The 26898-nt window shown below is 38.2% G+C and overlaps 2 protein-coding genes across 2 annotated transcripts; one reads left to right on the top strand and one right to left on the bottom strand.

Moving 5' to 3' along the window:
• Positions 1-627: 627 nt before the first annotated feature.
• Positions 628-26898, bottom strand: LOC115770603. Its single transcript, XM_030715940.1, has 12 exons — positions 26229-26898; positions 8744-10223; positions 7045-7156; positions 6123-6399; positions 5891-6055; positions 3274-5733; positions 3095-3213; positions 2896-3033; positions 2550-2824; positions 2387-2475; positions 2160-2324; positions 628-2093 (listed from the first exon to the last, which is right to left on the bottom strand). The coding sequence occupies exons 2-12, from the start codon at positions 9925-9927 to the stop codon at positions 1906-1908; spliced, it is 5172 nt and encodes a 1723-aa protein (XP_030571800.1). The 5' UTR covers positions 9928-10223; positions 26229-26898; the 3' UTR covers positions 628-1905.
• On the top strand, positions 21560-22327 carry LOC115770604. The gene is made up of 2 exons (XM_030715941.1): positions 21560-21849; positions 21916-22327. The coding sequence occupies exons 1-2, from the start codon at positions 21661-21663 to the stop codon at positions 22066-22068; spliced, it is 342 nt and encodes a 113-aa protein (XP_030571801.1). The 5' UTR covers positions 21560-21660; the 3' UTR covers positions 22069-22327.

The raw sequence follows: 26898 nt of genomic DNA, 5'->3' as shown, positions 1-26898 counted from the left end.
TTAAATACATAGCCTATGTATATCAGGAGCGAAGACTTGTGACCGTCTATGTTTAAGTTACGACTTGAATCGTTCGTGGACGGGATAAAGTTTCGATTTGATATTGCCTTATTTACGAACCGATCATTCCTTTAGCTGATATTGTAGTAGTACCATCCGTCTGACTCCAACATAGTTGCTGCACGCAACTGACTTACTGATCAGGTATTCTACTTCGAAGTCCCTGAATCGACGGTGTTTCGTGAAAATAGAATGTAATATAATAGAGGAGTAAAGCTTACCAAAACAAGTTCCTAAAGAACCCTACTTCTACCTGTTTAAATTGTTATTACACCGTAAACTTTCCGACTGCGAAGCTTTAAGTGCTTTAATTGTTGAAGTACTTCTTAAACATATACTTTTGCAGTCAAAGAATTCTTCGGGTAACACGAACAATTTCTCAAATATCTCGATTATCGATCAGGTGCATCCTGATATTTCCAGAAAGCGGCAGATAGTACTTAAATTTGCAACCAATAAGTATTATAGCTCTTGATATTCCTTAAAAAATCAGTTCAGTTTATGTTGTAATGATAATTTATAATACACATTATCTATTTGGGTACTTCATGTTTATTTTTAATTTTATAATGTAATTTGGAAATTTTAAATGATTTTTATATTCAGTGCAGTGGTCGCTTAGAAATTATAACATCTCGAAATTACAGCTGCGTATTTTAATTCAAAGAACGTATTTTAAACTAAAATTCGAATTCCTATTGTGGTTTTGATTATTTTAAACACTTTTCAAATTGAGTATTTTAGTAATTTTAATTTATGCTTTTTCGCATAAACATAGGACTCCCAAATGAATAATGAAGCAAACTAAAATCAACCTAAAGCGTTATAATTTGCGAATCATTATAATTTGCAAGCGATCACAGTTATTAAATATCTTGTCGATCGAGTTTATTAAATTAACTGTAGAAAAATGCAACCTTTATTTTATAATATTTTTAGCTAAATTACTTTTAGGTAATTATAATTATCATACACATCATTTGTTTTATGTTTAAGCCGTACATACGAGTACTTTTTGATTGAAATTAACACTTCAAGTGTCTAGCTATTAGTTTATGTTCATTTGAATTTAATTTGATTTTTGCCAGTATTTTGATAGCTTAGTTACTATAAAGTAAGAAAAATGTTTGGCTATATAAATATAGGAATATATTTATATAAGTATATATCCGTACATATACATATATGAGGACTTTGGAGGGCGAAAGCGAACAGATATTTTAATGTAATTCCCATATCTACGTATATTCATATTTGCTGCATATCTGATCAATATGATTATTGGCATTTTATAAATAAATATGAGTCTGTATTGTTGGAAAGTATTTTAGTTGCTTTAGTAATTAATAAAAAACCCTATAAATGTTGGAATTTCAATTTTAATCGTTCAGACATGCGAATAGTAAATTTGTTTTGCATTTAGTTTTGTGAATAGCTGAGTGAATTAATGATAAATGTTTAGCTTATGCAATAATTTCTTATAAAATGAATATGCGTGACGACTTAGCGATATTTTCTAATTACAGTCATAAGTTCTTATATATATGTACAAGTCGATGATTATTATGTTTGCGTAATGAAATGCAATACAAGACCGAGACAAGACAGACAGACAAATACAGTCAAAGGCATTTACACTTTTACTTAAAAGCTAGACAACATTCACTTTGGCCTAACATAATATAATAGAATAATAACATTGCCACAACGCATAATGAACGATTCTGGCTACAATAACAGTTATTGTTTTGATTTCGTTTTATATACATATATATAAAATTTTTCTTTAAACATACTCTTTTGGTTTATCAGATCGGCATTTTAGATTTTCATAAAAAACCGTTCTCACAAAATGCCATTCGTATAATATTGATAGCCATCGTACAGTTTGGTTGATAGGCTCTTCAGTGAGTCCTGTACAAGCTGTTCCACCTTGCGTTCCATTTCCTGTTCAGTTAAATTCATGTGAAAGCGTTTTCGGAGATTCTGTACTGTGCCGGAACAGCCATTCTTAAAGCACGGCAATTGTGCATCTAAAAGGGAAATCAGAAAACAAATTTCTTAAAAATGTTTCCAATATTCTTTTCATTCCTACATACTACTGCGCATGATTTCCACAAAGTTTATAATACGATCCATATGCTTGCGTGCAGACATCATGCCGACGAGAAGCAGACGATTAAATTCCCGCCAATGCACGGATCCGGTTCCGCCCATAACATCGACAAATTCATGTGTAAGCTTAAAGGGTGATTGCTCGAAACCTGCAAGAGCCAGAATAAAATGAATATTATCAGATGCAATACATTATATTTTCAATACTTACCCAAATTTTTGGGAGATATGCTTAGAATGAAGCCGAAGTCTATGTGTATTATATGACCATCCGAATGAAAGAGTATGTTGCCATTATGCCTATGGAATGCAAAAGGCAAATCGGTATGTAAAAATAGCTTCCACATAATCCCATTGCACGTGTCAACACTTACCTATCCTTAACCTGAAGCAGATAGGAAATCAGACAATATGCCGCACAACTCTGCACGAAATTCTTTTGGGCTTGACGAAAACTGTCGCCTGTTGGTGCTCCATATTCGTCAATAAAGTAATCTCGCAAAGATTTGTTTGAGTTCTTTTTGATTTGGTGCAGCGAAACGGTGTTCAGTATAGGCTCAATCAGACCACTGTCATTCGACAGGCAGATTATCTTATATGGCCGAACCCACAAATCCACATGCTCTTCCTCCCAAATAATCTTAAACATCTTTAAAAGAACAAAAAAAAAAAAACAATTGAAAGAGTAATCATTGTAAACGGATAGTTAAGTTCACTTACCTGCAATAGCTGCGTGGCCATCAGTTCTTGCCGCAAATCATCTCCACATTTGACAATGGCCGACAACAAGCGCCAGTTTGATAAATGGCCATAGGGCGAGGATTCGCGAATGAGTTTCTCCTTTTCATGCCAGGGCTCCTATAAGGGATAAGAAATATTAGATCGGCACCTGAAATGCATACTTTTTGGCTGTACAAACCTTTAGAGCTGCCGCCGATGGATCCTCTGGATCATTGCTGAAGGATTTTGTATTCTCGCAGTTCAAATTGTTGCAGTGTCGCGTGCGCACATCACCAATATTGAAGACAATTGGTTGACCTATGTAGACAGATTTGTTAATAGTAACTAGGCCGCTAAAGATTAATATTTCACATTTACCCTGATCTCTGGAGTCGCATGAGTCCATTGACATCTGTGAAATGGCGTCCCTTTCGCTGATCTTGCGCATATACAAGTACTGCGCCGTGATCTGGTCATCCTCCTGCGACCAGACATCATCCTCATTTAGCTGTAGCCCGCCCAATGATAGCAGATGATGGCTGTTGTTGCCATTGCAGCAATTATAGGTGCCCGGCTCGCCACAGCCACCCTCCGCATGCAATTCAGTATCCTTTTTACGGCGGCAGCTAGATCCATGATGAGTGCTACTACAGCTGGAAGTGCGGCTGCAGCTCTGATGTGTATTCAGGCAGGCTCCCTCTAAGTGCTCCTCGCTTTTTGTGTGTCGCAGCGATGGCATCATTTTAGGAATTAGCGTCGATGTGTAAATATCTGGCACTTCCACCACCTCTACATAGATGATGTACGGGGTTTTGTCCTTGGAGTTGAGCACAGCAGTCTTCTCCTCTGTGATGCGCACCACGTGATGCGGAATATCCGAGTAGAGCGGCAGCCAGACACGAGCGGGCAAATTTTTATTGATCAGATTTAGAAACATGCGCAGTGCCGAAGTCTTCTCTGCCTTTGAGGGTAACGAGATCAAATTCTTGCCCACATTCATAAGCGCCTTCATGAATTCTTTCTGCGGCGCTGTCTTTGGTGCGCCGCAATTGCATAGCGTACGCTGTCCCAGAAGACCATTCACCTGTCCACGCACCGTCTCAAAGCAGGTGCACCCATTATCGAAGGCAAGACCCGAACTCAGATCGCCGAGAAACAGTTTAGCGGTTGTTGTGGGCATCGTTTGTGTGGTGTACGGCGGCTGCTGGTACATCCGATGCGTTATGCTGAGCGTGTGTGGGCTGCGGGAGTCGGCGAGCAGCACTGTGGCATCAGATTGGGAGCGGTGATGGGTTTTCTTGACGAGCGCTGTAGATGGACCTTGGCCATCATCAGGCTTAGTTTGCTGCTTGTTCTCCTTCTTGGGAAATATCTCTTTCATGAGCGCGAGCTTGGACTTACGGCTGTTGCTGCCATTGCCCAGCGAATCCACCTGATAGTTGTACGCCTCCAATAGCCACAGGCACTTGAGGGAGAAGTCCACGGACTTGCGACAGCGAATGGTAAGATAGGGATCCAGCACTTCGGCTAGTTCATCCATTTGAATATACATTAATATCAGCTGTGGTATATAGAGATCCACTTCTTGGTCCGCAAAGCTGAAGATCTTATTCCCAATGAAACTCAACACACCCGGCTCCTTCGAGTAAAACAAATAATGCACAGCAAAGTGAATATTGAATACGGGCGATTCAAAAAACCGCAACAGGCCACTGGGACCACGCTCCGAGTTCTGCAGCGGACCTGTTGTCGGAGCCCGGTCGCTGATGAAATATTTTACCACGCCCGGCACTGGCATTTTCAGTTGGTGCAGCGAGCTAATGGAGGAGCTCTTCGGTAGCGTCGCATCGTGACTGGCATCACCAGTGTCTACTCCCGGTAGCCGCAGGCTAAGCGTGCGCTCCTTAATCTTTACATCCATACCAGTATCCCACGTGGACACAACTTTAGTGGCGTCGATCGGCGCTTCTGTGGTGGGTGTTGTTGTGTTAGCAACAGCTGCGGCAGCAGCAGCAGCAGCTTTCTTGCTGGAGTTGGAGCTGCGAAGGCTAAAAAACTCTTTCTTTTTGGAAATATCCGTGGGCGATTTTACCAGATCCTGCGACATTTGGTCTGTACTGCTTGGCGCGGTGTTCGCCAAAGATTTCCCCTTTAATATGTCCTGTAATTCGCCAGTTTTCTGCTTGGCCGCATTCTTTTTCTCATGGTTCTCAATGATGCTTTGCGCCGTGCGGAAAATAGCGTTTTTCGTGGCGCCGAAAAAGTTCTTAAATAGCACTTGATCGTTCTTGCTACTCTCAGTGGGCGTGGCAATGGGTGTGGGTGTGCCAGCCGGTGTCATTGTGGGCGTATTTGCTGCTGGCGCCATACTGTTATTGGGCATGATCTGTGTTGTGGGCAACGGCTCGTTCTCCCCCTCATTCTCGTCTATCAGCGGCGCGCTGGGCGCCATGCCGAGCTCAGTGTTAATAGCAGCCTGTGACATGTTCATTACGCGATAACGCATCCTATCATCCCCATCGTGTTCTTCCTGATCCTCCAGCTGTTGCTGCTGTGCTGCCGCTAGCTTGGCTTGTTCCCGTTTTTGTTGCTTTTGCTTACGCGAGGGTCGCAGTGTACGGCAGTCGAATTCGTTGGCGGCATGCGACGGAAAGAAATATAGATCCGGTTCCATTATATTGTATTCTTCGTCCATGGATGTTGTTTCCAACATATCGATGCATTCCGCCTCGCCATCCGCGTCGGCATCAGCATCCATTTCACCCGAATCGAGCGATTCATGTGAGTGGCATATGCGATTCAGAGATATTTGGTCCGACTCCGATCCACATATGATGCCTGACGTGATGAAAGGGGTGAAGGGTAGGGTGTATAAATAATTATGCTCACATAATGTTCAATAAAGAAAATAACATGGAATCTTGACTTTACATGTGTCAAAAATTCAAAAATATTTCCATTCGGAGATATCTTCAAAATATTTCAATAAACCTACCGGAATCATCAGATCCAAGGCTAGTTAGATCCTCACGTTTCTTGTAGCTGCCTGTTCTGCTGCAGCTGTTGCTGCTGCCAGCATTGCCATCGACCGTATCCTGGGCAGCCGTCGTCACCGGCTCGTTTGACTTGGGTCGTGTACGTAATGTTGGACAGGACTCAACTGAACGGAAAGAGCACAGTTACAGAGTTAAACAAAACTTGCATGTCCGCCCGCTGTATATACTTACTAACTCCATTGGGATTATAGTGGTTCCTTTGCACGTGGAGTGTGACTGCAGTTGTTGGTGGATCCGTTGCTACCGTGACATTGGCAACGGTTCCAGAGCCCGGCACTGAATTATTATTGTGTGCAGCAGTAAGGGCTGGCATTGGCGGGGATGTGGCAAGTGCGGCCGTTACACTGGCCGCAGTTGTTGCAATTCTCGAACACATATTGGTGCTGAGTATTGTTGATGGTGAGCAAAATGTGGTCTCACTCTCGGCATTGGGCGAGGAAATCTCGACCTGTAGGTGTAAAAATGTTCATTTAACAATAATAACAACTTTTTCACAAAAGCATTTTTACTTTTCGGCAGCTCCGAAAATGTCAAGATAACAAAAAACAATTCAATAATATAAAATGCTATCTCAAAACGTTGCAGTCGAACTTTAAACAATAACAGCATTCACGAGAGTTGCGCGCGTGTCTGTGCTGAGCAAATAGGTTCGACGAAATAAGTGTTCGTGTCACGAAAAAACTAAAAACCGACACGCACTCAGCTCTAGTACAAAGCATACTCTCTCTCTCTCTCTCGCTCTCTCTGAATATCTTAATTTACACTGTTTTTGGCTCTCGATGTTGTGGAGAGTTCAGTACAACTGGCGTTAAGTATTTCTTTTTATTTTGTCGCTCTTGATAAACACAAATGTAAACATAAAGAGTGCAAAAAAATAAAAATGTTACTTAACATGCTACGAACATACATACATATATGGAGCACAATTTGTACGCGTGCACTAATGCAAAAACACACACTCTGTAAATATGTATATGTATCCAACTCCGTAACTTTCCAAATTCAGGTGCGCCCACAATTTGCAACATTATTCAAGTATTGTAGGCGGGGGTTGATTGGGGCTTTGCATCTGAAAATTTCTAATATTACTCACCTCGGGAATGCGCTGCAGGGCGCTGTCCAGACTTCGATTGCGATGATGTTGGGTGTGATTGATACGAGTGTTGGTCACTTGAGAAACGGGCGGCAGCATAATGCCCATTGATCTACAAATGTAGGAAAATAATAAATTTTATCAGCATCTACTGTCTGTAATTATTGCCAAGCAAAAACTTGCCTGCACTCATAACATGGAAAAATGATTAAGGTAATTACTTTCTTACTACGATTGCCTCGTCGATGTTGTGTATGCCAAAGAAGGAGGCGCACTATACATATAGCTATGTCTCTTAAATAATACATTTTTCGTAGGTAAAACGCAAAACAATATATATCAAAACACTAAAAACAATGACAATGAGAGTTCTCTAGTATTCGGTGCCTGACTAAGAAATACCCTGTATGCACTTTCGAGTATCGGTAACAATAGTCAAATAAGTACTAAGTACCTAAGTACTCAAAATCCAGAAAAGTTATTCTTTTGCACCAATTTGGTGAATGGTCTTTATAATCTGCAAAATATACACAGGCACAACTCAAGCTTATAGTTGATATTCATTTATCAATCTTGCACAGAATATATCAGAAGCTATCGAATAGTTAAAATGATTTTTATTAGAAACGTAAATGTAAACCGACCCACTTGTATGGAGATTACAATAATCTACCTTTAGGTTCTGGATCGACGCGTTCGGACGAATATACAACAAGCTCAGTTGATGATCCTGATCAAGTATGTACTTTATGGCTTCCTGTTTGTAACTTACATTCCAACAAATACAATATACCCTTTTTATTGTTTATCAATGGGTACAGGGTATTAAAATAAGGCACGCGAGCCCATATAAATGCAGTAGCAGCCGCAGAGAAGAGAGAGAGAGCAACAAGTGCTCGCTGTACGAGTAGATTCGTGGAGACCCTCTGGCAAACTGCTGCTGTTAGAGCCAGTTTCTGTTTTACCATTTTAACAGCCATGTTAACAGCAGAAAATATTGCTGGTTACTCAAAATGGAACGTTTATGCTCAAAGTTCTCACAACATTCAGCCGCTTTTGACAATTTGCACAAAAACTACGTATTGCTATTGATAATTTTTTATACAGATAATAACAAAAAAAAAAACAGTTGATGGTGTGTCATTCGCACTCTGTGTTTATCACGAAACAAGCCAAGCGAAACAAATACAAACAAAAACAAAAATAAAAAGAACTAACTGTTTGGTATGCCGAAGATGAAATACCCTTGTCCGCACTTATCAGATATGTCCCTATTGTTATAACTATCATTGCACTTTTTTATTAAATATTTCAATAAATATATGGGATTCCGATATGGATATGATTTTATATAAAGATTCATACTTAGGAATAAGTATTAAGACATCATTTTTCTAGCGGCTGTTCCCATAAGGGCTATAGATATATATGTATGATACAGTATTCGAAATAAACATTTGACTAGTGTAATTGGTAATCGGAAAGTTATCTTCGAAACCACCAGAGAACTTTATTTTCGAGCGTTAATTTCTATTGCAGTTAAATGTTTAAATAATCTGAGCCGATCAATTCTGATTGCTTTTATTTATCTATTCAAATTGATGCATGGAAATAGACAGGATCCTATCCGTTACACCCTTAGAGGGGAAATCGCAATACCGTCGAGTAGAACGTGCTGGGGTAAAACTTAAAGACTCACCTGAAATCTAAGCTCAAGTTTCTTTGGTGAGTTGAAATGCGTTTTGGTGGTATACCGCCCGTCTGGGCTCCAGTTAGTCCAACGCCAGTTGGCATCACGCTTAAATTCGGGCGACCATGCACGGAGGGCATGGATTGATTGAATCCACGGCTGAGGCTAAGGCGAGGTTTCGTGTAGCGCACGTGCTTGGGCGTGTTGGCCGCCGAGCTGATGGTTGGCGTTGAAGTTGTGGAGAGGCTACACTTGTTGCCAATGCCAATGCTGCAGTTTTGAATGCTGAGGGGCAATGTAACGGGCGGTGCTTTAAGGAACGCAGGCACATAATCGTCATGACCTTTTGTCAACACGGGCGATGCAAGCGACGGCTGGCAGTCATTTTCACTATTTGTGGTGCACTCAGCGAGTGGCTCCTCCAAGTGAAGGGACGACAGCGTTGTGGTTGACGTTGAGTGTGGCTCACAATTGGTCGATGATGTGCTGGTCAAAGATACGCTAGAATCCTTGACAGGATTGGGACTGCAACTGGAGCTGGTCTGTGGGTTGGCGCCCACCACCGTCGGACTGTGCACCACGGTACTGTTGCTGTGTTCGCTGGAGCTGCTTGTGCTGTTGCAAGCGGCCGTCGAATGATCCGAATTGTCATCTTCATCCGGCGACGTTGGACTATGTAGGTCGCAAGGCAATGCGTAGATGTCCATGTTGCCATTTTCAGCCATCAACATATTGGAACTACTGCTGGTTAATCCGTTCATCTTGCCGTTCATATTGTGATCAGATTGCGGTGCATCGGCACTGGACAAACGGACCTTAGCGGGTGCACAATGATCGACTACATCAGCGCTTGCGGCAGCTGCATCCACCGCTGGACGGAAGTGCAACTTATCGCTGCTCTCCAAGAACGAATTGCTGCTGCGCATGTGGAGATCATCGGCGGCAACGGCTACAACCGGTGACAGCATTTTGTTGGCAGTCTCAATTTCACGTATTTGTCGCAGGTATTGATAGCCGTTGTCTTGGGCCACAGGCTTCTTTCTGATGCCGCCTCCAACGCTGGCTATGCTTAGGCCAACAAGGCCGCCGTTTTGCTTACCGTCCGTTGTTGCAACATTGGACGTAGCTGCCACAGCTGTTGGGCCGGTCGTATTGCTCTTCTTGGTCTTAAACGCTGAGATGACGGAGTTCATATTTTTTTTGGATTGCTTTTCAGTGTTAGGAAGTAGGGAGTCTTGAGAGTCTCAACGTTCAGAGTGAGATTGTTCAGTCTTAAGACTTTTGATTAAGTGCAGGTTCCTTTAAATGGTTGAATTTAAACTCAGATGTTGAATAACCGGCTCCATTGTTAGCTGCTGTTGCTCGATGAGAAGGTGTGCCATGAACTCATGTATGAATTGGGGTATGAATATAATGGTTGATGTGTATTTAAGTCATCCACTCGCCGAATGCTTTGAGCGGCTGCGTGAAATCAGCATATTTAGGTTCGCTGCAAAATACAAATATAATAAAATTGTGTTAATTGGTATTTTGTTATTAATTGTAGACAAATTTCAGTGGTTTTTTATACACTCAACCCATTGAAAATTTGTATGAAGTTTTTATGCAAATGTAATAGGTACAATGAAGTAGATTCAGATATCCCATAGATATCAGGATGACGAGCTGGTATGTACATAATTTTGTATGCAATATACAAGGTGTAAAAAATTCAAAAAGCTCTGATAACGAACTTTAACAAATATGCATTCCAATACATGATGCGGGAAAGGGAGTACAGGTTTCCTGTGTTTCAGAATGTTTGTTACGGCAACTTGTCTTGGATTTGGGGTATCTCATGACGGCACTCCCGAAAAGAGTATACATACTTTTATTTTTCTCATAAACCTACATGAAACTAAACTTTTTATTTTGCAACTAACCCCTCCCTATCTCCCTCCCATTGCCACTCCATTTGTTTTTACTGAATTGCCATAATCATAACAGATATACAACTTTTCTCTTAATTCCCAGCTATACGAATAAATATTTATGTATATGTGCAAAAAAAATCTCTGGCCCATACCAAATGCAAATCAATGACGGCAAAACCTCTGTATAAATACATTTCGTACGTATTAAACTGTAGACAGTCAAGTGGCCTTGGCAATATATAAATGTATGAGACATTCAAAAATATATGTACGTATGTATGCATGTATACATACATACATACATACATATACATAATAAAAGCGATTTATCAGTGGTCAACATTTTAAGCAAACTTGCTATTCACTGATAATACCGAAAGATATTCCGGTTATTTAGCACTATATTGGAAAAATTGAGTGCTGTTTAGGCACAGAGTATTCCAAACATTTGTTTATATTTGAAATTTCAGTCGTCGCAAGAATTGACAACTCGGCAACACGCTTTCTTTGCTGTCGAGTGTTTGACAGCGGAAGATATAGATTCTTAAATAATTGTGTATTATATCATAAGTGCTACAAGACGATCTTATTTCGACTAACAGTTAGTCAGTTTGTATAAAATGGTTTTAATATGTTCTACATTTTTAATCCAACCGAGCATGATTGTTTCAATATATTTAGAATCTGAATCGGAATACCATCTGCGAAATTGCCGATCTGACTAGGAAAATCTATTTTTAATGGTGTTACACATTTTATGGGAAATCACGAGGCCCGCTTAGACAGCATACAAGTTAAGGGGTTCCTCTCGTCAAAAACAGCAACAACAAAAAGTAATAATAATTAAAATTGAGACAGGCAGTAGAGTGGAGGCAGTAGCGCCACGCGCATTTTATTATTTTAAGAATGTAATCTTTTTAATTAAATTAAATATAACAAGAAAATACATGGAACGCTAAGCCAGCAGATTAAGTTCGCACCCTCAGTTGACCTTTCGACTATCAAAACTGTCCATTGTCTACTTGCCACCACGTGTGAAAGATGACCTTCTGACTTTGTGTGGCGGCGCATATCAACCTTCAGTTTACAAATTGTAAGGGGAACAGGTCAACTTTATTATACCCTCGCTGGTTAATGTTTTATTTAAAAGCTAAAATTAATTGATTGAGTTTATGAACTAAATGTCACATATGCCACGATTCTTTTTGCAATTGTCTTTAATCTTTGGCATAGTTGTTGTTCTTACCACTTCCCGAACAAACATTTACTATGTTTAAATAATCCAAAGGTGTATTCAGATCATATTAATTAAATTTTCAATGAGTATTAGCAAGGCAATCGGAAAATGTTTAAATTTTATACTGTCTTTTGCGTAAATCAAACCGTTCTTTGGATTTTAGGCAATATATTTTACCCCATCTTTCATATCGACTACATCAGCACTAAAAATAAGTAAGAGCATTTCCAGAGAACCCATAACTTAATGGATTATTCAATTGCTTCTGAACAGCTCCACTTGAGAAAACACTTTTCTTTGGTCGTGGGAAGTCGAATACATATGCGTTTGTGACTCTCATCGGTAATATGAGCTATTGAGTTGTAGGAGACCCAATTCTCATATCATAAAATACATATTTAAGTTTTTTTCTGATTTTTCTTTTAATGAAATGTAATTTTGTATATGTGTTAAGCCCCTTTTATTTGATAAGCCATACAATAATATATATCAATTGCAGTCTTTGTTAGTTTTCTAAGTGAACCCTGACATGTAGGAAAGTAAACAACGAGGATCCTGAATCGAATCCAAGGCTAGTGCATGGAGGCTGTGTGACAACCCGAACACACATGCCACAGACAGCGCACTTATAATCAATGTGATAAAAGCAAGAATATTATGAGGTTAAATTCAATATTTATCAATATTATGAAAATCAAAGGATGTATATATATGGTCTGAGATTCCTGTGTGTTAAAACATTTTCTTATTTTTCCATTTTTTATGGGTTCAGAGTAGGGGAGAGTTAACTTGTTGGTTAGTAATGCACTAATGTAATAATAATAAAAACTATATTAATTCTCTGCATAAAATCACACGCAACATATTGATGTTGCTCAAATATATTCGGAGAACTCAAGAAATATAGGATTTCGCTTAAAGTGCATATAGGCCTGCTTTATGTGAGTCGGTCAACTTGCATTTCCCTAAATCATTGGCTTTTTCTAGTTAAAACGTTCTTGAATTCGTCGTGTAATTACAATAGTTTCACTAAGTTGTCTCAGTCAAGCAATACCTGTTTACGACTATCTCATTTCAAGGCAATCGGAGTTGTTAGTTTGGCTTGCCGTATGGTCGCTCACCTGTCACATATCCATATGCCCATTAAAAGAGTCGGCGAATTAAGCAACAAGTGCGACGACATTCGGCATGTGTTCGACGGGCTTGATGTTGCAAGCACGCGCTGAATAAATTTGATGCTTTTTAAATAATTACTGATGAACTTGATCCAATTAAGAGTCAAAGAGTTCAACAACTGTACTAAACAATGCCAAGAACCAAATAAATAAACACTAGAAATCTCAACAAAAATACATAGGCGAAATTCTTTAAATTGACTTCTCAATGAAAACTTATAGACGGACATGGCTAGAGCAACTCAGCATCTCGTACAATAATATATACAGACTATTTGATGGGTTCCTCCTGTTTGATTTATACACATATTTGCACAGCTTTATAATACTCTGTTTACCTATTTGGTGGGCACGGGCATATAAGTGAAGAGCAACAAAAATTGACCCCCGAACCTGCTACATTCTTAAATTAATCGTCACATCAATCAGTCAAGGCCCCCGAATCACAAACAAACGAAAACAAGTTTTTTTCTCGATTGGACATCGCAATCCAGAGACAACCAGAGCTACCCGGTTCGTGAAAGTCGTCGGTCTGGCAAGAAAAATTACTCGAAGTTGACCCCACAAAATGCACCGTCCGTGGTTACATGCATCGCTGCTCGACACCCCACACGAAACGAGAGTGTTCGAGTCGTAGATACCAAAGGGAATACTCTTAACCAACCAATTGGTTGTATAAATAGTCGTGAATTAGAAATGCGAAAGTCCATAGAGACAACAAAACCCTTTCGAAAACTGATTAACTTGATAAAAATGAATTAATACACTAAGTTTAAAGTAATAGAGCATATCCGAAGGTGCAGATACCATATACTTGTAATGGGTACATGGCTTTCGAACTCTCTCGAACACAAATCGTTTAAATAAAATTGAAATAATTGTCTTATAGTCGGGACGATTGGATTAGCAGATTTCTTACATATCCTCTTTGCTTAATAGTAATAGTAATGACAGCCGGTTAAAGACAGATTCCGAGATATATTCTTAGAGAAAAGCAACACCTGCCCCAGCACAAATTAACTGAATAAAATTGAAGTTTCTTGCCTTCTTCCAGAAACTGGCGCCACACACAGCAGAGATACCCTATGTTCCCATTAACAGGGTATCCACAAGGAAACCAACATTAAGCGAATAAAATTAAAAACAACCTTTTGCGGTGCAAAATTTCCAAATGGAATCGTCTAGGAAGTGGCACAACATCAACTTATCCATCTCCCCAACTGCAAACCCAACTGCAACTCCAGCCAAGCTCAGAAAAACCAAACAAGTATATATTATTACAACATGATAATGCTGTATGGACTTCCTGTCCGGACTGTGCAAGCGACCGACTACTTATTGCGGCCACTGTGGATCGAATTGTTCTCATGCTGATTTTGTTGTGTAAGCTTCCCGTTTTACCTCGATAACATTGCCTGACGAGTTGACTGGCTTCTCTCTGTTTAGTTATTCAAGTCATGTCTTGCTTGGTAATTTGTTTTGTGTTTTACTTTTTGTTTCAAGGCAAGTTTAAGTTTTAGTTTGTTTAGTTACTTCAATGATTTAGCAGCTTTTCGAATGATGATGTTGTGAGTGGCAAAAAAAAAAAACATGGAAAAACTGTTGGATGAGTTCCGCTGAATATCCCAATATGCCCGGCGAAACACGGTTCTGTATATTTACGGCCAACAACTGTACTGTACATATTTTTTTCCGTTAAAAAGAAATACCGTCAATTTAGAATTGTCAGCGGAACAGTTGGGTGAAAAAATAACTTTCCAAAAAGCTTGCACAGACAGTTAAAAATAATTTCAATTATTTTTAATGCCTCATTAAAAGGTTTCTACATTTTATGACAAATTAGTGACTATGCTGGATATAGAAAGTTTTGCAACCCGAGCTGCTTGATAAATAACTTCGCCTAATACATCTGAAAATAACTCTACGATGTTTAGTTTCCTTGTGTAAGCTTCGATTCGCTTTGTTTTATGTGCCCAGTTGAGGCACACCTCTGCAGTCTGTACTTGCTGTGACTACCTGGACCTGCTCTTTGTTTCCACTACTTGGCTACAGCTGAGATTTTCACAACTTTTGAGGCCATTCGGCTGTAGAGCAATGCACTGAGTAACTGTGGTCTTCAAATTTCCATATCTTTGTTTTTATCTAAAGCAGTATAGGCAGATGTTTCTGGAGCTAAATATGGAATATATGAGAACAAGTATCGATTTCTCAATCAAGTCAGTGTCTCAAGCTGCTGCTAAAAGCTTAAACACCTTTTTGAGTTGTAAATCATTCATCACTTATGATGTGTGGGTGAAGCGCGTACAATAAATGCTTCCGTTTTTCCCACTACCTTATGTGTTTCTTTACCTATCCTGATGCCACCTTCTGCAAAAGGTTCTTATAAGGCTTTAATAAATTCGCACCCAATGACAGGAAAATATGCTTTAAACTGTGAATGTTATTGTTATGTGCAATCATTTAAATATGCTTGGTATACGGTAACCAAGCTTGACTCATAGTTTTTATACTCTGATCACCAAATAAGGAAATGTATATGGGATGTGTGGAATATTCAGGTTGCTATTCGCCCGTTTGTACGTACGCTGATCAAGAATATATACGTATATCTATATATACATACGCGTTGCAGGATCTGAGCTTTATTGTGCATTTTGAATGGAATTAGGGTAAAACAATTATTTTTAATGCAACTAATGAACTGTTCATTTTCATCTGCAGATCCAAGTGCATTGTCGGCAAATTGGAGTTGGAGTCATGGCAAGACTTGGACGCATTCTCAACATATGCCTGGTTGCATAGAGTTGAGGGGGGCGTCGCCAGATCTTTGGGTATGCGAGTGCACTAATTTTCTGAATTTTCTTTTGCCATGTCAGCAACAACAACAACAAAAACTCTGCGAAAGTAACACTGCAGCAAATAAGAAAATTTCTTCAGCTGCCGACGATGCTGATGATGATTTGTAGGCAGCACAATAATTTTATGCTCCAAAGCACTTACACAGACCGCACAGTTTTAAGAGCTTACACACACAGACAATGAACTTATTTATATTAACTATGATTGTAACCATATGTCTTCACATGTGTTGGAGTATGCTTACATTTGTTAATCTAGAACAAATTCTTTCAGGGTTTCTGACTTTTGTTTCGCCGAGCCCACTTAACAATATTTACGCCATTTACTGAGAGAACCGCTCTGCTCTTGCTAGAGCCAGACTCATACCCATTCGCTGGTCTCTAGTTGTACTCAGTGGATCTGATGCCATTCCAAATGCCAGGCAACGTGGGCTGCAGTTTTGGTTTTGTTGCTGCTGCCGCCTCTGTTGCTGCTGCTGCGACTTTTATGGCGGCATGTGTCAGGCAGGAGAGCAGCTGAGCGCTAAATTGCTTTTGATTGTTCTTAAATATAAAAATAAAAGAATTAAACAAAAATATGTAGTGGCGCACACAAAAATGTCAACCTCCAATTAAATGTTTATTTGTTCGATTCAATAAATCAACTAACAATTTCCATGTATATTTAGACACATGCATTCGAGATGTGGTCATATGGTAAAGGTGTCCCATGTTGATCCCTAGATATGATAGGGTTGTGACATTCAACATTTGATATTATGTCGACACTGTATAAAGCAAAAATAAACATCTTATGAACATCTTATCCATTTCTAGATAATCCGATTCTAGTTAAAGAACAGATTGAAAAAGAACCTTGCCGATTGCAAAGGGTATTCCAATGAGTGATGAAATTTTTCATTTTATACTTCATTAATGATGGAAATAAGTTTATGAAAGAAAAGAACCAACAAACATTTTCGGTCGTTCAGTTCATGGCTCGAAACTGTACCTCGTACTAAGGTTCGGTTCGTAAACTCCGTTTAAAATAGATTTCATTTCAAAATTTTAAAACATGAGAGTTTGGATATTTCTCACACAATGAATTCTATCATAGTTTCAGTTTGTTGCATCGGAATCGTAAAAGTAGAATTCCAAGTCCAAACTGGTTGAAATCCGATTTGCTCCCTTCAAATGAATTATGATGGCATAAACAATTTTAAAGCTAAATATATATTTTTTGACAGAAAGTACAAATTATGGACTGCATGTTTGATCATCCACATCACATACATACGATTATTAAAATTAATTATTTTCAATTTAAGTTAACTTTAATAAAAGCCTGCATGCAGTCATTGTCAGACTGCGGGTTTAGAAAGTACAGACACGCACTGTATGCACAAAAATAAACTTCCCCTAAATTAATAATAATAATAATCCCATTGCGACGGGCTGGAGAGCAGGGCGTTGTCAATCTAAAACACATGGCTGAAGATCTGAAAAAGTTTCAGTTGCACAAAGAAACGAAGAGTGTTTCGAGCGAGCCATTAAATGTGAGTTTTCAAAAGGATGCCGTTCCCTCGCCCCGGCAGGAATCTCTGTTCCTTTGTCCTCTGTTTATGTTCATTGTCTGAATCAAAAGTGTCGGCCAACACAGACAGCTCCACATGTTTGTAATCTTGTGTTTCATCCATATATAATATCTGTTATTGATTAATTGGTTATCAATGCACGGACCGAACAGTAAGAGCTACAAAGCTGAAATGTTTACTGAAGTTTCAAGTTGGTTCGAGAGTGAGCACTAAGACGGGGCCTTGGAATAATAGTCCTGCGTCGCTTAGGTAGGACAAAATATATTTTTGGGGAACGGCTTTGTATGTGCCTGGAGTTGTCGCGAATTACGTAAGTGATTAAGATAGCATTTGCATTTCAAAACTATTCAATTGATCCGGTCGAAGCCGGGTAATAACCTCAAGTTTCGATTAAATGTAAATTATCATCAAGTCTTAAAAATGTGAAATATTCGACTCTGTGGCACAACAACGCTTTCTCGCCGCGTGTGTTTAGTTAATGCGCAACATGAGGGCTGTTACACTTTTACACACATATTAACTATGCAAATTTGCCAAACAAACAAACAAATAAATAAATAAACGGCAAGCAAAATTTACACAATTCCAAACGCGAACACCGTTTGGAGTTTATAACTGTGCATGTGTGTGTGTGTGTATGTGTGTGTGTGTGTGTGTGTTGTTTGTATCTAAGCAGCGGATATGAAATCACCAAATTCAAACGAACGCAGCTCTACAGTTCCACAGTTGGAGCTATTACTAGGTCTGAGCTAAATGCAATTGAGAAGTAGATAGAATCAATTGAACAGCATCCGCAATTTTTCATCAATTGCCTTTCGCCAAAGAAAATGGAAAACTATGCGATTCATGTTAAGCGCACTAAAGTGGATATCACTTGAAAATCCCGAAGCAACTTTATAACCAAGCTGCGATATTCCAACGCCTGTAACAGGTGAAAATTATTTACAATTTTGTCTTAATATTCAACTACGCAGTTTCAAATAGACGTATTACCTTTCTGCACTTATGGGAACTATAAGATGTTTGTGAAATATAGAAACTAATCGAAATATTGATTCCATACCTCCGGAAAATAGTGTCAACCATCTTGAGACTTACATTCTGTCAGTTGTGGTTAATAAACCGCAAACAAAACAAATATATATGTGCGCAAAGATAAATCTAGCCAGTTCACGAGACCCACAGCGAAATTCTACGTAACATCTTACCTCGTTGTATAATCTGAAGGTCAAGAGATATTAGAAAACTGGTAGAACACGTAGAAATCAGGTTGAATAACATTAAGATAGTAAAGGGTAAAACCTGGACTAGGGCCACGAATAACACAAATTGTTAAAGGCATTGTTAAGACACTTTAACCAGATACTCCGCATCCGACCAGATTGAATATCTCAATAATATGAAACAAAAAATATAATAAAACAGTGAAGAAATTTTTAAAAATAAATAAGCTTTTTAAGATGCTGTAGCTTTTAAATGAAATTTAATTGCACTTAATTAGGAAGTGCAAGAAAGTATTTGCTTTATGTGTTTTTTTTTTTATTTTTAAAGCGTATTTTCCGAGAATCCAAGGTAAACATAATTGAGTCTTAGCATCAGACATATGCCATACATGTAATTTGCCAAATGAAAGTTGGTTAGGTGATGGTTTTCAAGAGATTTGGGTTAACCGAACCAAAAACGTAATGAAAGAAAGATAAACGTCAGAGGTTAGTAAAGTATCCATCCATAAATGGCTGTGTGAAAAGCGTGACTATGCGTAAACACCATTTAGATGTTTTATTGAGCATTTAAAAATAAATGCTTGCGCATTTCTGTAATTAATGAAATGCTAGAGATACGACACGGCCTGAAACTAACTAAATTACACTTTCAGTAGGCAATATGATGCGATTGAGCTGTGCTGTTTGATCAAGTGCTCCAATATTTAACAAAGGCAAACATTTTGTATATCATAATTGGCAAATACACTTCAACAATCACAATAATAGGTTGATTTATGGATATTAGTGCGAAGGGTGGGAGCTGTCGAGAAGGTCTTAGATATCATTGAGTTAAGAAAAAAGATTTAGGAACTGAAAGAAATACAAAGTATATAAAATGATTTCAAACTTTATACATAAGGCTATTCAAATGGTAATTTATATTTTTATTGCTATTAATTGGAAATAAGAATCATTCTGTAAAGAGAAATTAGTGTGCTTAGCTATAAATCATGCGAGAAATACACAGATTGTTGATGAGTTACACAATTCTGCTTATTTCTTATCAAACTCTGTAAGTATCCATAATAATACAAATCTTACTTAACTCAAAGTCTAAAGATAAGGCAAAGAAAATTCTTTAATAAAGGCATTTGGGAAGAGGGAAATATAAATAACAGCAAGGTCTCGATTTGCACAATTTAAAAAAATTAAAATACCAATGTAGACCATGCATACATACATATATACACATTCATGTCCACATAAGTACATATCATGCCAGTGGAATGTATAATATGCATATACAATACGAAATTAAATATACTCAATGAGTGCTCACTATGGCGTCACAGCCTACAGCAATAATAATAGTGAAATAATTTCCATATATAAAAGAGAATTATTACTGTACGCCCCAAACATAACAATTATAGTATACATATATATTTAAATAAATATATATGAGTGAATTTTGTAAGCCGGATGGAAATTTCAGCATTACAAAAGCCCTTGCCTCAGCAGGGCTGGCGAAGCAGCTGGCGATGCTTCATTCAACTCGGTCGATCGCTATGCAACAGGAAACAGACTTGACAGAATTTATCATTTACTTTTATATAGTAAGTATGGCCAATGGGGCTTGCATTATACATTAAATGTATATGTATGTATGTAGCAGTAAGGCAGACAGAGTCAAGAGAGCCAAATGCAGGGTGCAGGGTACCGCGCGCAGTGTATTAAATGTCGGCGAGTCGGGCACGCCAATTGAAAATGATTTGCGTCTTGGACTTTGCTCGGAAGAGCGGGGCAGATGACGAAAATGGAATTGAATTGATTTGAATAGAATAAAGAATAGAATGCCTTATCAGCTGCTGAGAGACAAATGAGCAAAAGTCACCGACTGAATGCAGCTATTTAACGAGTACATACAGTAACGGAAACAAAACTCCGGATTGGGATATGTATTTATATTTCTTTAAATGCAGAAGAAACCCCCTGAGTTGTTTTGAACCGAGCCTTGACACGGATTTTATTCTTCCGGGTGATACATAAGATTTGTTTCAAAATGTATTCAATATCCGGTTTTCTCACTTATTTGCCGGATAATCAAATTTGCTGACAAATCATTTTCGATTATTTTAAGAATTTTTTGCTAATATTTTTTTTTTGTTTTTTTCAGAACCAAATGTACTTTCACTTAAGGTGTCGATGCTGTACATTGAACCTTCTATATGTACATGCAATAAAAAAAACACACTTTCGGTATTATATGATATGTAGATCACATTCTCTCCAAGGCAATGCAAAAGTTGTTGTCTCGATTATTTTGACCGCCACTGTTTATATATATTTATTAATAACAAAAGGCAAAAGTAAATGATAATTTGCATAAATAATACGAAGAGAGAGAGAGAGAGAGAGAGAGAGAGAGAGAGAGAGAGAGAGAGAAAGAGAGAGAGATAGAGAGAGTTGATTTTTAGTTAACAAATAAGTCTATATATATATATATATATATATATATATATATATATACATATTATATTATGAATTCCTTAATGAGAATACTTGAAGTCTCTAGGCCTAGCAGCCTGAGAATAATGCGGATGCCAAGTCTCATATCTACCGCTTTGTGTGGGTATGCCCAAGGAATTTGGTGCTGGAATGTGTGGAATTTTTATGAACTGAAGAAAACATAACAAAAAATTATAATTTTATGCGACATGTTTCTATTTGCATGCAAGCATACACAAAGACTTATGTATTTGGGTTGCTGCCGCATTTATTTTATGGAAATTCTCTAACAACACTTTCTCAGCAGGCATTTGCGTGCTGTCATACCCTATAATTTAAGGCATAAGTCGCTTTGTTCAATCTTCAAACTATATTTGTAATTTCATGTGTTGTTTTATCGGCACATTAAGAAAATATTTTGGTTTCTGCTGCACTTGTCGTTGATTTCATGTTAAAATGACAGAAATCCCCAGGGCTTACGACATTTTGGACAATCCGAACTTGGTAGCACCGCTGCCCTATCTGAACTTTTTGCGTTATCTAAAACGCAAGCACCCACGTTTTGGGTTCCGGCGCCTGCTGCAGGAGGCGCCCGCGCAATGGGATGCACTGAGCAAAGGACAAAAGAATCTATTTCAAAAGCAGGTGAGCGCATGTCCAGCATAACCAGTCTTCACTGTATTGTGTTATTTTTAATGCAACATCTCTCAGCGCATCCTGGCAAGAATTGCACGCTCTACTCGCGCTCGCCTCCGCCGCGTCCTGCAACGAAACAGGGCAAGTCCGCGAAAGCGTAATGTAGTCCGACGTCCCATATACGGCAAGCGTCCGCGGGCGTCCCGTATACGCAAACGGGCACGTTAACTGTAATTATCTTTAAAATCTACAGATATTAAGAGTTATAGTTTATGGATTCCCAAAAAACTGGACCTAGTCGAAAACAAACATTAATCCAAAGCTGAAAGTCTGAAAACCTGCAGTGAAAATGACGTTACAAATTTAACTAGTGCATATTAAAAATGTTTATCACAAACACACAAATATTTCGGAGATAAACATGCTTACATATATACAATTAATCAGTTTGCTTCCGAAGTAAAGTTGACAACAATATTAATAAATATAAACATAAACAAAAGTCATCGAACAGGCATTTCCAGTTCGGGCAGCTTACTTTGGATCGATTTTATATACCAGACGAGGAGGATTTCGGTTCCGCTCAACTGGCGCTTGGGTAAGTAAACGGAACAGAAGACAATGTAGACATGGGTGCCGCCAATCCGCATATGATATGCAAACACCTGACGATGGCTTTCACTTTTGCATGCTTCATGCGTCTCTTCGCCTATTGCAACATGAGAAAGACGCAGAAAGAAAATCCATTTCATTTTATTTTGTGCCACACTGGTTGCAGCTGAGAATTGGTTAGGATGCACTCAACAACAGATTTTGAAGTCTAGAAGAAACATTGGATGCATGTGAACTTTTTAAGTAGATAATAAAGTCCCAAACAAAAACTCAATTTCAATTTTAATTCCACAAAAAAGACGTCAAATTCCACGAAAGGTCAATCCGTGAACTAAGATTCACCAACGCTAAGAATAGGAATAGTTCTAGAAATGTTAGGTAGGCTTCATAAAATCTATAAATTTTCAAATTGTATTTTTTTTCGATTGGAACAGACAGCCTAATAGACACTAAAAGAAGACTTTCAACTTGTGAACAGAGAATGTAAGCCTGATCTGAACTGTCACATATAGTCTTTTTACAGTCAGGCAAATGGCAAATGGATCTCCTTATCTGGCGCCTATTTCACACTTTAGCACAATTCTGCTATGCTAAATAAATAATGTTGTAATTTCTTATAAACAAAAACACGAAAAAAATGTCTGGTGATCTGAAATTTGTTCTGCTCTGGTCTCTCTGGTCAAAAACAATGGCTTTCGCTTGTTTGTTACTTGCCCGCACATGTGCGCCACAGAAATTCTCTACATAGGAATTTGATCCCCAACCTCGCTGCTCATTTTATCGCCTCATAAACAATCTTTTGCTCTGCCTGACCGACTACTACTTTGAGCACAATGGAAAACAACATCAATAAATGCAGCAGGGTGCGTAATCCAGCAGGAATGCGGGAAGGGACAGCTCGCATACTCTCACACTCTCATACTCTCATACTCATTGCAGCAGAAGTACAAATGAAGCGAACCATTCGGCTGCACCGTTATACATGCGGTGCATACAGTGCTCGTCACTTAAATAGGGAAGAGGAAAAGAAAAGTGTGCGCAGTGTTCAATAAAATATTTCAATAGGCAAACGGGCTGCCAAGTGAGTGATAAGAAACGTTTAAATATAATTCCATATGGCTTCAAATTTATGAAAACGTTTTTGAATAAATTTAAACTAGAAACTCAACGTTGCATCTAAGACCCTTACTTAGACAGGGATACAAGTTATTTTTTTTTATTTTTAATTCACATTTTTAAAGAAATATAATTTTACTGTGCATCTTAATTCGTATTGAAACTAAATTAGCAAGCAATACATAATATTGGCAAACTGTTCGAAGTTTCAACTACTTGATTACAGTATTGCAATAACTTTATAATTGTAGTAGTTAACTGTCACTGCGGTTAACAGTTAGAGAGAAGTTGGTATTTCATCAATCAGTCATTTTTCGATTTTTATATTCGTTATATAAAAACAAATGCTCGAAGCAATAACCGATTGATTGACTGTTAATGTATTGCCTTATCGTCTTATGCTTTTATTACGAAATGTATAAGATATGTTAGTTAAGATCTCTCAACAGGTTCGTATATGTTTAAAAGGGTACTTGTAATTCGGAATTCCTCTCTTTTGGCTTCTTCAAATTGAGCGCCTCTTAAGTGGCCAATTGATAAATGGAATTCGAATCAAACTGAGTAGATCAGGTGGAGACTAAAGCGACAGGTTTCAAACTGACTCTGACTATCGACACATTTAAGTCGGAAATCATTAGTTGAAATTCCAAACTGGTTCGCTTTTATGACGACTTTTGGATGGGACAACAAACAAAATTTGATCGCTTCGCGTGTTTAACTCTCTGTTACTGCCAGTTGAGCAACAATTTTTTTAAAGTGTTGGTCAATTTTGTCTAAAAGGGGGACTAAGACAATCTAAGCGCTTATGTCACTTTGCCATTTTGAATTGTTCGCCATATTATATCATTAAGTATTTGGAGAAGCTACCTTTTCACTTTTAAACTGTGCTTATGGAATGCAATAGAATTATAATGCCCCCACCCTAAAATGTTTGCCAGGAAAGCACAAGACATAATGTGAGACTTAGACTAGCAAAAAACAACAAAGGATAAACTATGGCACGATATTTGGGCGAAACGAAACGAAATTACAGTTGAGACAAAAACAACGCGTCAAAGATCAAAACCGAAGCGAATGCAAAACGAAAACACAGATAACGAAGCTTTGCACCGAAGCGACGCTTCGGCAAGCTGAGCTTTGTACGAGCGGGCGAACGTGTGTTGTGAGACAACAACGGTAAAGATTTGTGTACCACACAGTTAATTTTTGTTTTGCGCCTCGTCGGTATTTTCGTACTCGCTGTTTGTTATGCTGTTACTGTTGTGCTTGAAAGAGTTCAACGACATACGCGCTCTCTGTGGCTGGCGTAAGGTCGTCGTTAAATTTACCATTACATATTAGCTTTCGTAGTGCACATAGATAAATAAAAACAACAACAAAGTTTCACTTTCGTAAACCTTTTTTAAACGATGCCGCTGGAGAGCGAGAGAGAAAAGCTTACAAAAGTTGATCAATTAAAGGGGAATAATGGCATGGGGCCATGATCACAGCTGGCAACTGCCAGCAGCTGGCACTAGGGCAAGTCATACTTATACATACATATATACAGCAGCCAATACATCGATAAGCGGTCAATAGGCACCAATTAAACCAGGAAACGTTAAATTCGTCTTGCCAGACAAAAATTGCTTAAATGTCACTTATCAGTGAATGCGTCTGTGTCCGCCGACACGAATGCATACATTCATACATACATATGTATGTACATGAGCAAGTACAGTGAAAGCTCTATTAGCGGACAGCTAATAAGGGGAGGACATTTGCTTTTGTTCACCATTTCTGTCAGTCCCAATCTTTTTCAATTGTTAACTTTATTGTTTCGACATTTCTTGCAAGCCATCTCTGTTAACAGACATTTATATATGTTATATATATGTGTGTATTTGTATGTAAGTATTTATGTATGTGCTCGTGTTGATGCCATTCTAAGTATTTGTATTTGAACTTTTTCCTGAATGTCTTTGTCTCGCTGATTGTTATCAATGGGAAAAGCAAGTTTATAGTTTTCGCTTGGCATACAAGCGACAGGAGCAAATGTTGGCCCTTTTCGGGAGACGAGAACAAAAGAAATTCTATGAAATGGACCAAAAAAGCAATGGGAGTATCTTATCAGGAACTATCGAAATACAAATACAAATAAAACTAAATACGATATAGATTTTTTGTATTTTACTAAATACCGTAATATACTTAATATATCTGCAAGAGCTACATATGCTCCAACGCGTAAGATATTAAGCCAATATGTTTACATTCTAAATATGGATAAACAATAATGTCTGGTCAAATTTTACCGCGTTTTTCCGAAACCAATCAATCACTTTTTAGTTTCGGTTTTTAATTTTTTAGTGTTCTTTGCAGAACTAGCGACATTTGTGGTAGATACGTTTGTATTTATGAACATATAAAAAAAAAATGAAGAAATAGTTGTATTTTGCGGCAACTTGAGTATGGGTACAGGATATCTCTTATTCAGACACACATACATGCATACTTGTTATACATCAACTCATTTAACGACCGATTGGCAGGTAGGAGAGACAAAATCGACAGCAAAAACTGGTGCGAAAGAAGACCCAAAACAAGTGTCTGCGTTTGCATGCATACATATGCATGTGTGTATGTATGTATATGTATTTATACAGTTGTGTGGTGATTACCTTTATATTTGCAACAGTTGCAACTAGCGAGTATTAATTCCTGGTTGTGCAGTGTAATCCACAGTTTGTGCAATGTGTACAGTTGTTGTTGGTTTTCTTATTAATTTTTTGCAGTTTTTATTTTAACATTAAATGATGTTAGTTGTAACACTTTCACTTGATGTTGGGCATTGTTATTAGAAATCACATACAAACGAGGCGAAAATATTTCAATTTTATATGTTTCGCTCTCTTACGCTTACATACATACACCCACACTTGCACATACACTTGCAAAAACAGTGTGCACTACAAAACGAAAACAAACTGCAGGTTAATTTTATGCGGCAACACTAAATATTTGCTAATTTAAAGTGCCAAATGCGTAGAAATACCGCTTCCACTTTTAAGGTGCTTACAATTGTGTTTTTGTTGTTGCAAAACAAACTCAAACAACGACACAACAAGAGCACATCGTACATATGTATGTATGTATACAACCTACTACTACGCACACAGCGACTCACACACACAAATTGCGGCTTGCAAAAAATCTCGTTTTGGCTTTCGTTGTATGTATCAGCGTGCTAAATTCCACTTAAATCGCAATTTGACATCAGCAGGCAACACTTGTTTCAATATTTGAAACGTAACACTTTTTATTAATCAATGCATTATTTTGATTGCATTT

This window comes from Drosophila novamexicana, unplaced genomic scaffold (assembly GCF_003285875.2).
Source record: "Drosophila novamexicana strain 15010-1031.04,08,12 unplaced genomic scaffold, DnovRS2.1 tig00004560-arrow-pilon, whole genome shotgun sequence".
NCBI lineage: Eukaryota > Metazoa > Arthropoda > Insecta > Diptera > Drosophilidae > Drosophila > Drosophila novamexicana.
The sequence above is the reverse complement of the archived record's forward strand: the minus strand, read 5'-3'. Positions and strand labels throughout refer to the sequence as shown.